The 13,029-nt window shown below is 44.4% G+C and overlaps 1 protein-coding gene across 6 annotated transcripts in view; it reads left to right on the forward strand.

Moving 5' to 3' along the window:
- LOC139564545 (rho guanine nucleotide exchange factor 1-like) overlaps positions 1-13,029 on the forward strand; it is a 53,437-nt gene that overhangs the window by 7,998 nt on the left and 32,410 nt on the right. For all 6 annotated transcript variants that reach the window (XR_011672771.1, XM_071384144.1, XM_071384143.1 and 3 more), the window contains exon 2: positions 12,399-12,485. Coding sequence is in view for 5 of the 6 variants with exons in the window: in XM_071384144.1 (XP_071240245.1) it covers positions 12,435-12,485 (51 nt within the window). In the remaining variant the exon portion in view is untranslated. The remainder of the gene's footprint in view (positions 1-12,398; positions 12,486-13,029) is intronic.

The following is a 13,029-nucleotide window of genomic DNA, read 5'->3' on the forward strand; positions in this document are numbered from 1 at the left end:
AATTACCCTACTATCCAGACACACACACATTTAGAAACAGTTAAATAGGCGGGAGGCTCACTGCGAACCCAATCCATGCCAGTCGATTGGCCCTCGTCTATCCAATGTTTCCATGAAGCATGAAACAGTGACCACTTACATGGAGAGCAAGAGAAAAAGAGGGGGTAGGGAAAGTAATGCCAAGGAGTTGTCAGGGGTATGGAAGTATATTTTGGCACTAAGGGTTAGGCAATAGGGACAGAGAAAAAGATGCAGGGGATTTTACACATCACTGCTGTTCTAGGGGTTAGGACTTTTTTGAGTTGCTAGTCTTATGTTAGCCAGTGCGTAATGGCTGCTAAATGACGTAATTGGCTCTACTGTTCTGGTCATGAGTGGCTTGGCTGTATTGGAGTGGCCATACCAACCAAGATTTATTTTTTATTTTATTTCACCTTTATTTAACCAGGTAGGTCAGTTGAGAACAAGTTCTCATTTACAACTGCGACCTGGCGATTGAGACTGATTTGAAGGTGGAGAGAGAGGGGAGAAGAGAGTACGGGGAGGGAAGAAAGAGAGCGAGAGAAGCGGACTGAAAGAGGGATGGGTAGAGAGGATGTGGTATGAGGGCATATTCACACCACTTTCAGCGTAGTTGTTTCCCTCCCCACATCCCACTGACACTTCTCTCTCTCTCTCTCTACCTCACTCTCTCTCTACCTCGCTCTCTCTCTCTTTCTACCTCTCTCTCTCTCTCTCTCTCTACCTCGCTCTCTCTATTCTCTCCTTTTACTCTTTCATTCTCATCTCTTTGCCTCTCTTGGTTCTTTCTTCTGTCTTAGATCTCTCTCTTTTGGAACATCCATTTAAGTCCAGAGTCTGCGACTACAGTATGTTGAATTGTGAATGACAATCTCTGTTTACCCAATACTATTTTCTGCCCAATACTATGTACTGATTAACCCTACAAATAGTTACAAGGCCAGGCAGTGAACTGTTCTAGTAGCTAGTTATCTTGAATTATGTAATCTGTTGACATTGAGTTGTATATATGTATGACTAATTTGGGGAAATCTTTGTACCTACATTTGGTCAGAAGTTTCTATACACTTAGATTGAAGTCATTAAAACTTGTTTTTCAACCACTCCACAAATTTCATGTTAACAAACTATAGTTTTGGCAAGTCGGTTAGGACATCTACTTTGTGCATGACACAAGTAATTTTTCCAACAATTGTTTACAGACAGATTATTACACTTATAATTCACTGTATCACAATTTCAGTGGGTCAGAAGTTTACATACACTAAGTTGACTGTTCCTTTAAACAGCTTGGAAAATTCCAGAAAATTATGTCATGGCTTTTGAAGCTTCTGATGGGCTAAGTGACATAATTTGAGTCAATTGGAGGTGTACTTGTGGATGTATTTCAAGGCCTACCTTCAAACTCAGAGCCTCTTTGCTTGACATCATGGGAAAATCAAAAGAAATCAGCCAAGACCTCAGAAGAAAAATTGTAGACCTCCACAAGTTTGGTTCATCCTTGGGAGCAATTTCCAAATGTCTGAAGGTACCACGTTCATCTGTACAAACAATAGTACGCAAGTATAAACACCATGGGACCATGCAGCCGCGACACCGCTCAGGAAGGAGACGCGTTCTGTCTCCTAGAGATGAACGTACTTTGGTGCGAAAAGTGCAAGTCAATCCCAGAACAACAGCAAAGGACCTTGTGAAGATACTGGAGGAAACAGGCACAAAAGTATCTATATCCACAGTAAAACAAGTCCTATATCGACATAACCTGAAAGGTCGCTCAGCAAGGAAGAAGCCACTGCTCCAAAACCGCCATTAAAAAAAGCCAGACTACGGTTTGCAACTGCACATGGGGACAAAGATCGTAATTTTTGGAGAAATGTCCTCTGGTCTGATGAAACAAAAATAGAACTGCTTGGCCATAATGACCATTGTTATATTTGGAGGGAAAAGGGGGAGGCTTGCAAGCTGAAGAACACCATCCCAACCGTGAAGCACAGGGGTGGCAGCATCATGTTGTGGGGGTGCTTTGCTGCAGGAGGGACTGGTGCACTTCACAAAATAGATGGCATCATGAGGACGGGAAATTATATGGATATATTGAAGCAACATCTCAAGACATCAGTCAGGAAGTTAAAGCTTGGTAGCAAATGGGTCTTCCAAATGGACAATGACCCCAAGCATACTTCCAAGGTTGTGGCAAAATGGCTTAAGGACAACAAAGTCAAGGTGGCCATCACAAAGCCCTGACCTCAATCCTATAGAAAATGTGTGGGCAGAACTGAAAAAGTGTGTGTGAGCAAGGAGGCCTACAATCCTGACTCAGTTACACCAGCTGTCGGAAGGAATGGGCCAAAATTCATCCAACTTATTTTGGGAAGCTTGTGGAAGGCTACCCGAAACGTTTGACACAAGGAATACCTAGGATAGGATAAAGTAATCCTTCTAACCCCCCCCCCTTAAAAGAGTTAGATGCACTATTGTAAAGTGGTTGTTCCACTGGATATCATAAGGTGAATGCACCAATTTGTAAGTCGCTCTGGATAAGAGCGTCTGCTAAATGACTTAAATGTAAATGTAAGTTACACAATTTTAAGGCAATGCTACCAAATACTAATTGAGTGTATGTTAACTTCTGACTCACTGGGAATGTGATGAAAGAAATAAATGTTGAAAGCAATCATTCTCTCTGCTGTTATTTCACATTCTTAAAATAAAGAGGTGATCCTAACTGACCTAAAACTGAATTTTACTAGGATTAAATGTCAGGAATTGTCAAACTGAGTAAATGTACTTGGCTAAGGTGTAGGTAAACTTCTGACTTCAACTGTATTTAATCCCTAATCTCACATGCAGTTGGAATATCAATGTATCTAATCTGGACGGTCGTGTGTAATCTGCAGTGTTTTTGTAAATGTGTTGACTACAGTGGTGTTGCAACAGTTGTCAGCTATGAATGATTATCCTTCATTAACCTGAGTTAGCCCAGGAATTTCACACTTCAGTCCCTGCATTGCCCAACACACCACACACATTGTATTTTTGTTGGGTTAATGAATGGACTGTAAGTAAGCATTGTTGGGAAGGGCCCATAAGTAAGCATTTCACTGTTAGTCTACACCAGCTGTCTATGAAGCATGTGACAAATAACATTTGATTTGATATGCACACCCCCGCACACATGATGGCAGGCAGGCAGCAGTACTAGGGCCTCACTGTGCTTCTCACACCTTATCTCAGTTTTACCCACGTGTCCTCGACTCTCTCTGTTTCTCAATCATCTTTCTTCGGTTGATTTCGTTCATGAAATATTTGCCAACTTCCTTTACTGAGTTACAGAGGTGATGAGCACAGTTCAAGTAAAGAGAAGGGTGTCACTTCTTAATCTTACCCCTGACCTTGTTCCCCTCTGCCATGCTCCATTCCTCTTTCTAGCTTTCTTTCTCTCTTTCTCATTTTGTACACCATCACGCCTCTCTCTCTCTCTCCTCCTCTAACCTCTCCTCATCCCTCCTCCCCTCTTCCTCATCCCCCTCCTCTCTCTCTCGTCTTCTCTTTCGCTCTCTCGATCTCTCGACATGACTCTTGCAGACAGGTCGAACAGGAAATGGCTCTTATCGTTTCCTGAGGAAATTACACCCACTTCCTGTCTGTGTGCCTCCTGCTCCTTTTCTACTCAGGCGCCTCTGGGGACACCCCCTCGGAGCCCGGCCAGGGCCATAGGACCCCAGAGAAGCCCGGACTCATTCAGTGCAATGAAGCCTTGCCTGATGAGAAGGCCAGATAAAAAGAGCACAAACACAGCTAGCTTCCATTAGGGCTCTGCTCTATTTCAGGGCCATGCTGTCATAGTGGCACAGGGGACCAGACACAGGCTATTGTGCAGGACCGGGTGTTTGGGGTGAAGAGTGACCTAAGCTGACACAATGAATGGATGTTTGGTATTTAGAAATGCACCTACTTTATGTTTTCAGATAGGATGAAAGACTGGTTTCTATGATTGATAGATACTGTAGAACCCTCATTCTCTTTGTTGCTTTTATTTGACTGTACTATACAGTGGGGCAAAAAAGTATTTAGTCAGCCACCAATTGTGCAAGTTCTCCCACTTAAAAAGATGAGAGAGGCCTGTAATTTTCATCATAGGTACACTTCAACTATGACAGACAAAATGAGAAAAAAATCCAGAAAATCACATTGTAGGATTTTTAATGAATTTATTTGCAAATTATGGTGGAAAATAAGTATTTGGTCACCTACAAACAAGCAAGATTTCTGGCTCTCACAGACCTGTAACTTCTTCTTTAAGAGGCTCCTCTGTCCTCCACTCGTTACCTGTATTAATGGCACCTGTTTGAACAGGTATCTGTACTTTTACTCAAGTATGACAATTGAGTACTTTTTCCACCACTGCATAAGGGTCTGTCTAAGGCTTCATCCCTCTAAAGTGTTGTGCCAGTTGGCTCTGTTGACATTATTATAACTCCAGCGGTCTGTGATGCTCTAGTCTTACTGGGGATTGGCAGGCACCATACAACTAGAATTTCTATCATCCTTCCTATTCTGATTCTGACTGGCTGACACAAACTCACTGTAATGTGACTGTTATTGAAGAAGCTTGTTTGACAGGTATCAGCCTCTGCCACTGTGGCATGGACAGTGAAGAAGCTCACAGTGGGGTGAGGTCATCGTTTGGCCCATCAGTGTCCTGCGTTCTTACTGGTTGTGTAAATGGTGACACGGTGGGTGTTTTGTTTGCTCAAATGGTTACACAATGTGGTCTTGGTGCTAGAGCTGGTGTAACAGTGACTCAGTGGTAATTAATACAACTCTCTCACACTGACCTGCCTGGTGGAACTAAGAAATGCTGTAAAACAAAACGTGTTGAATAACCATATAATATGAATGAGTTTCAAGTGAAAATGGAGATAAACTCAGCAAAAAAAGAAACGTCCTCACTGTCAACTGCGTTTATTTTCAGCAAACTTAACGTGTAAATATTTGTATGAACATAACAAGATTAAACAACTGAGATATAAACTGAACAAGTTCCTCAGACATGTGACTAACAGAAATTGAATAATGTGTCCCTGAACAAAGGGGGGGTCCAAATCAAAAGTAACAGTCAGTATCTGGTGTGCCCACCAGCTGCATTAAGTACTGCAGTGCATCTCCTCCTCATGGACTGCACCAGATTTGACAGTTCCTGCCGTGAGATGTTACCCCACTCTTCCACCAAGGCACCTGCAAGTTACCGGACATTTCTGTGAGGAATTCATAAAACCCTCCGATCCAACAGGTCCCAGACGTGCTCAATGGGATTGAGATCCAGACTCTTCGCTGGCCATGGCAGAACACTGACATTCCTGTCTTGCAGGAAATCATGCACAGAACGAGCAGTATGGCTGGTGGCATTGTCATGCTGGAGGGTCATGTCAGGATGAGCCTGCAGGAAGGGTACCACATGAGGGAGGAGGATGTCTTCCCTGTAACACACAGCGTTGAGATTGCCTGCAATGACAACAAGCTCAGTCCGATGATGCTGTGAAACACCGCTCCAGACCATGACGGACCCTCCACTTCCAAATCGATCCCGCTCCGGAGTATAGGCCTCGGTGTAAAGCTCATTCCTTCGACGATTAACACGAATCCGACCATCACCCTTGGTGAGACAAAACCGTGACTAGTCAGTGAAGAGCACTTTTTGCCAGTCCTGTCTGGTCCAGCGACGGTGGGTTTGTGCCCGTAGGCGACGTTGTTGCCCGTGATATCTGGTGAGGACCTGCCTTACAACAGGCCTACAAGCCCTCAGTCCAGCCTCTCTCAGCCTATTGCGGACAGTCTGAGCACTGATGGAGGGGTTGTGCGTTCCTGGTGTAACTGGGGCAGTTGTTGTTGCCATCCTGTACCTGTCCCGCAGGTGGGATGTTCGGATTAGAGGTCGACCGATTATGATTTTTCAATGCCGATACCGATTTATTGGAGGACAAAAAAAGCCGATACCGATTAATCGGCCGATTTAAATTTTTTAAAAAAAGTTTAAAAAATAAATATATTTAAACCCCGTGTTTAAACCCTTTATATATCATACACAGACACACATTTTTGTAATAATGACAATTGCAACAATACTGAATGAACAATGAACACTTTTATTTTAACTTAATATAATACATAAATACATGCACACAGCTCTGAAGTGACAATGATACTGAAGAGTCTGCTTAGGAGACAAATACTCTCAACTGTTTGAATAAAAATAGAGTTTAAGTTACCTGTGATGAATGTTAAAAACTTTAATTTCTATATGCAGGAAATCCTATTTTAATAATGGGCATGGTAAGAATTGACAACCAAAGTGCGAGTCATAATTCCCATGACACCTTCTAGCAAAATCTGAAAAGCGGTTCCTTCATTTATTCCATAGGATATTTTTAGATTCACTTAAAATAAGATCTGTGTTTCGTGTAGGCTTACATCACCGTGCCAATTTTATAACTGTGTAGATATCCATAGGACAAGGTAACTCTGATCAATATTGGCTAAATATAAGCGAAGATAAAAAAAATTGTAGAGTGGATTTATGAAAATATGTTGACAAACGTTACCTTTTATCCTAGTGAGATTTACACGGGTATCAAAACGTCGAGGCGGTTTAAGCCTGCACGAAACACAGACCTTATTTGAAGTAGATCAAGACATTCTCTATGGAAGACATGAACAGTAAAATAACGAAGGAACCCCTTTCAAATTCAGCCGCAAGTTATTACAGGAATTTTAACGCGTCGACTATTTCTCTCTAAACCATATACCTTTGACTAATCCGGAAACTATCACCTCGAAAACAAAACGTTTATTCCGTTCCGTATTTTATCTAACGGGTGGTGAAATAAAAAAATAAAATCCATGAGTCTAAATATTCCTGTTACATTGTACAACCTTCAATGTTGTCATAATTACGTAAAATTCTGGCAAATTAGTTCGCAAAGAGCCAGGCGGCCCAAACTGTTGCATATACCCTGACTCTGCGTGCAATGAACGCAAGAGAAATGACACAATTTCACCTGGTTAATATTGCCTGCTAACCTGGATTTCTTTTAGCTAAATATGCAGGTTTAAAAATATATACTTGTGTATTGATTTTAAGAAAGGCATTGATGTTTATGGTTAAGTACACATTGGAGCAATGACAGTCATTGATTAATTGTTTTTTATAAGATAAGTTTAATGCTAGCTAGCAACTTAGCTTACTGCATTCGCTAACAGGCAGGCTCCTCATGGAGTGCAATGTAATCAGGTGTTAGAGCATTGGACTAGTTAACTGTAAGGTTGCAAGATTGGTTGCAAGATCTGCCCCTGAACGAGGCAGAACGTTCCTAGGCCGTCATTGAAAATAAGAATGTGTTCTTAACTGACTTGCCTAGTTAAATAAAGATTAAATAAAGGTGTAAAAAATCGGCGGCCAAAAATATCGATTTCCGATTGTTATGAAAACTTGAAATCGGCCCCGATTTAATCGGCCATTCAGATTAATCGGTCGACCTCTAGTTCGGATGTACCGATCCTGTACAGGTGTTGTTACACGTGGTCTGCCACTGCGCTGTTTTAGGTGTCTCACAGTACGGACATTGCAATTTATTGCACTGGCCACATCTGCAGTCCTCATTCCTTCTTGCAGCATGTCTAAGGTACGTTCACGCAGATGACCAGGGACCCTGGGCATATTTTTTGTTGTTGTGTTTTTCAGAGTCAGTAGAAAGGCCTCTTTAGTGTCCTAAGTTTTCATAACTGTGACCTTGCTTGCCTACGGTCTGTAAGCTATTAGTGTCTTAACGACCGTTCCACAGGTGCATGTTTATTAATTGTTTATGGTTCATTGAACAAGCATGGGAAACAGTGTTTAAACCCTTTACAATGAAGATCTGTGAAGTTATTTGGATTTTTACAAATTATCTTTGAAAGACAGGGTCCTGAAAAAGTGACGTTTATTTTTTTGCTAAGTTTAGGAGTTGTAACAGGTGCTTTATAATAGACGCACACACAAGCCCTCCCCTGCACATTAACACACAGAAACACCCAAGTACAGAGGCACGTATGCCTGATAGCTATCAATAGATTGATGCCAGCTGACACCTAGCTAATTATTGTTGGAATGTGACGAAAGGGGAGGGGGGAGAGGAGCGTGGGAGGAGTAGCACAGCTGCCTCAGGAGCTCCAGGGCTCTCCTGCTCTTCTGGGCCACGTCCCAATAATGGCCTGAATAAACTTCCTCTCCTTGTCTCCTTTCCTCACCAAGTCACGTCCCAATAGTCTGTAATAGTTTCTCTCCTTTCCTCACTGTCAGAACAGCCCCATCCAGCCCTTTTCATGTATCGGGATGAGAAGGGAAGGGGAAGAGAAGTCAAGGAGATGAGAAGGGGAAGAGACTGGTGTAGTCTGGTGCCATGCTGTGGAATGTTCAGTATGTCAGGAGAGGAGAGTAGAAGGGACCGTCTCAGATTTAAGCTATAGTATCCCAACACTGTCTGTAACAGCAGACTCCCCATGTTTGCACTGTAGTGGGGATACTACTTCATGTGACAGCATTTCATAGTTCCAACAGGCAGCAGTACGTTCAGCTCTGTGGTAGCCATTGTGATGTAACTGTACGGTTGGGTAAATGATGGGCTACTGCAGCGGTGTTACTTTACATGCCACATCGTTCCCAGGCTAATTGCACATAGCATTGGGCAGAAGTGTGTGTGCTGAACAAGGTTACTGTAAGTGCAGCCCAGGCATTGGTTGATTCAGGCTACTAACAGCGGTGGTCGGTATGTGTGGTACTGAGGGGAAGGTTTACCAACTGGTGTGTGGGATTATTTCACCCTACTTTGTGCATGTGTTTGTGCACGTTTGTGCATTCCACTCAGTTCCCTGGTTTACTTACCTCTACACGTGACCGTGAATGACCACATGTTCTCTCCTCCTCCAACTCCATTTTTCCATCTTTCTCGTTCTTGACCTCTAAAGCCTCTGAACTCATACCAGCAACACCACTTCTCCTTACAAGACAATGTGCTATTTTAGTCTCTGTCGCTTACCAAACCTCACTCTCAAACCCAACACACATTTGCTGCTATCGCACCTCAGTCATCTAGATACGCTGCACTTTTTCTACACAATGTGTTTTACACTTTCACAGGCCCACACCCACCCGCTCACATCCTCATTCACACACAGGCCTTTATTGCTGGTGTAGCGTATTCCATTCCTACAGTCTACAGATCTGCAAATACTGACGGTGTAACCTAGGGTCTAGGGGTAGAGTTCAAGGTTTGGGGTTGTTTCTGGACAGGCCTAGCCATCACTGACTGTTGTGAGTTCTCACGGGGACCCATCTCCCTCGTAGCATTATTGGCTCAGGCTTAGTTAAACTTTGTTGAATGCTCAGCTTTAAACTGGGTTTTGGCAAGGCATGTTCAACTGTTTCCTTGGGTTAAAATATTTATGCCTCTCTCTAACTCCCTCCAAGCTACGATCCCAAATCTAAATGTTTCAGAGGAGCCTGGAGGAAGAGGAATTTGTGATTTGCAGAAAGCACCTTGATTCTACTTAATTAGTCAAACACTCCAGGATTTTAATGGCGCTAGATATTTAGCCATTCTCCAAAAATTGATTGGAGAATTCAAATTGGCCCCTTTATATTCTTGCAGTCAATTGCGTCAGTAATGACCTGTCGTGATAAGCAAGCAAAGGCCCTAACCAGAGTTTACCCCCACTCCCTAACCAGAGTTTACCCCCACTCCCTAACCAGAGTTTACCCCCACTACCTAACCAGAGTTTACCCCCACTCCCTAACCAGAGTTTACCCCCACTCCCTAACCAGGGTAAATAAAATAATGTTTAATTGTCACATACACAGGATAGGTGCAGTGAAATGCACCCCCCCCCCCTCCCCCAACTCCTTAACTTAACTTCTGAGTGATAGGAAACACGAGCACCACCACCAGTCAGCCTACACCCACAGATAGAACAATGAGGAAGATATTTCACCGGATGTATAAATTTGAAGCATCCACTTGGCGTTCCCACTCACCACCAAATATGGCAGTGAGAGGAAGCCCATTGGCCGGCAGTGGGAGAAGGTGGAACGAGATGGATTTTGGCCGACATTCTGCAAATTTTCTCAATGATGAAACATTTGATCTCAATACAGTTTTCTGTTCCCAAAACTATAATCTCTTGCGAACAGAGTGGACAAAGTTGTCTATACTTTACCCTTTGCTAAAGTTTCAAAAAATTGCATTGTTTAGAACAAGTGAAAAGGTGAATTGAGTTATTGCACACTTCACAGAGTAGGTGTTCCGTAGTGGAAATATGCAAATGTATGCTAGAACGAGCCATAAGGATCTCGCTAGCTTGTGCTTGGCTCTGCCCTGCCCACCACCTTGCTTGTTCTGCCCACTATGACTCATTTGTTTCCATTTGAAACGACAGACTGTGGTCTATCTTGGTTTAGTTTAATAAAATCTTTGCTACACCACTGCCACACACCAGTGGTTACTATGACAACTAGCTTGGTCGTGTCAGCTAATGACTGCTGTCTGAACACACATCTGATTTGGTCACTTGTAACTTGCTGTTTGGACAGTCAGTATTGTAAAATGGATTTGAGCATTAAGGCCTGCAGTGTGAACAAGGCTTTAGTAGTATGATTATGGGGTCCTATAGGCTAGGCCAGGGGTCGGCAACCCTGTTCCTGGAGTGCCGCAGGTCCTGCAGGATTTTGTCCCAACTAGGCACCACACCTGACCAACTGAGCTCATTGATCAGTTCAGTGATTGTCTAACATCAACACACCTGGTCTTCCAGGTCAGTTAAACCAAAACCATGAAGTGCCTGCGGCACTCCAGGACCAGGGTTGCCTACCCATGGGGTAGCCTATATATATATATATATTTCCTTCTTGACTGTAAGTGTGTGTGGTGGGTGAGGCCGAGGTCGGTGTGGGTTGACTTTCGTAGTGTCACTCAGCAGGTTGTGGTGGGGTCAGATGATGTAATGTCCTCTCTCTCTCTTTTCTGTCTCCTCATGGTGCCAAAACTCCACTTCGCAATTAATTGCCTGAATTGGTGCGATAATAGTAAATAGAACTATACGTTTATAACATTAATGTGCACCACAGTTTTGTAAATTGTCCCATTATCAATCACCCACATTAGCAAACTTATTTCATTTCAAACTTCACATTTCTCCAGAATAGGCTACTTATTGTAATGACGGATATGAGCAAAATGCCGGCGATAAGTGATCGGTATGGTCGGTATCGATAATTTTCGGTTTATTGTCCCAGATCTACTCTGTCTGTAGGGGGGAGCGTTTGGGGCTCAGTGGTCTAACTGTGTCTCTGTCTGTAGGGGGGAGCGTTTGGGGCTCAGTGGTCTAACTGTGTCTCTGTCTGTAGGGGGGAGCGTTTGGGGCTCAGTGGTCTAACTGTGTCTCTGTCTGTAGGGGGGAGCGTTTGGGGCTCAGTGGTCTAACTGTGTCTCTGTCTGTAGGGGGGAGCGTTTGGGGCTCAGTGGTCTAACTGTGTCTCTGTCTGTAGTGGGGAGCGTTTGGGGCGCAGTGGTCTAACTGTGTCTCTGTCTGTAGGGGGGAGCGTTTGGGGCTCAGTGGTCTAACTGTGTCTCTGTCTGTAGGGGGGAGCGTTTGGGGCTCAGTGGTCTAACTGTGTCTCTGTCTGTAGGGGGGAGCGTTTGGGGCTCAGTGGTCTAACTGTGTCTCTGTCTGTAGTGGGGAGCGTTTGGGGCTCAGTGGTCTAACTGTGTCTCTGTCTGTAGGGGGGAGCGTTTGGGGCTCAGTGGTCTAACTGTGTCTCTTTCTGTAGGGGGGAGCGTTTGGGGCTCAGTGGTCTAACTGTGTCTCTGTCTGTAGGGGGGAGCGTTTGGGGCTCAGTGGTCTAACTGTGTCTCTGTCTGTAGGGGGGAGCGTTTGGGGCTCAGTGGTCTAACTGTGTCTCTGTCTGTAGGGGGGAGCGTTTGGGGCTCAGTGGTCTAACTGTGTCTCTGTCTGTAGGGGGGAGCGTTTGGGGCTCAGTGGTCTAACTGTGTCTCTGTCTGTAGGGGGGAGCGTTTGGGGCTCAGTGGTCTTACTGTGTCTCTGTCTGTAGGGGGGAGCGTTTGGGGCTCAGTGGTCTAACTGTGTCTCTGTCTGTAGGGGGGAGTGTTTGGGGCTCAGTGGTCTAACTGTGTCTCTGTCTGTAGGGGGGAGTGTTTGGGGCTCAGTGGTCTAACTGTGTCTCTGTCTGTAGGGGGGAGCGTTTGGGGCTCAGTGGTCTAACTGTGTCTCTGTCTGTAGTGGGGAGCGTTTGGGGCTCAGTGGTCTAACTGTGTCTCTGTCTGTAGGGGGGAGCGTTTGGGGCTCAGTGGTCTAACCCAGCCATGAGCATCATCGGGGCCGAGGATGAGGACTTTGAGAATGATCTGGACCCCGTGAGTAACTCCCTGATGACAATGAACTGTAGTGAACAATAGACTGAATGATCATATCTGTTCTGACCTTTCTCTCTGTCCTTCTCACATACTCCATTCTCTACCCTTCTCCTCATTCCCTGTCTCTCTGTCCCTCTCACAATACTCCATTCTCTACCCTTCTCCTCATTCCCTGTCTCTCTGTCCTTCTCACATACTCCATTCTCTACCCTTCTCCTCCTCCTTCCCTGTCTATCTAATCTGTCCCTCTCACATACTCCATTCTCTACCCTTCTCCTCCTCATTCCCTGTCTCTCTGTCCCTCTCACATACTCCATTCTCTACCCTTCTCCTCCTCATTCCCTGTCTCTCTGTCCCTCTCACATACTCCATTCTCTACCCTTCTCCTCCTCATTCCCTGTCTCTCTGTCCCTCTCACATACTCCATTCTCTACCCTTCTCCTCCTCATTCCCTGTCTATCTGTCCCTCTCACATACTCCATTCTCTACCCATCATTCCCTGTCCACCAATGTCCTTTATCTAATCTGTCCTTCACTCTGTACT

Source organism: Salvelinus alpinus, chromosome 35 (assembly GCF_045679555.1).
Source record: "Salvelinus alpinus chromosome 35, SLU_Salpinus.1, whole genome shotgun sequence".
In the NCBI taxonomy this organism is placed as follows: Eukaryota; Metazoa; Chordata; class Actinopteri; order Salmoniformes; family Salmonidae; genus Salvelinus; species Salvelinus alpinus.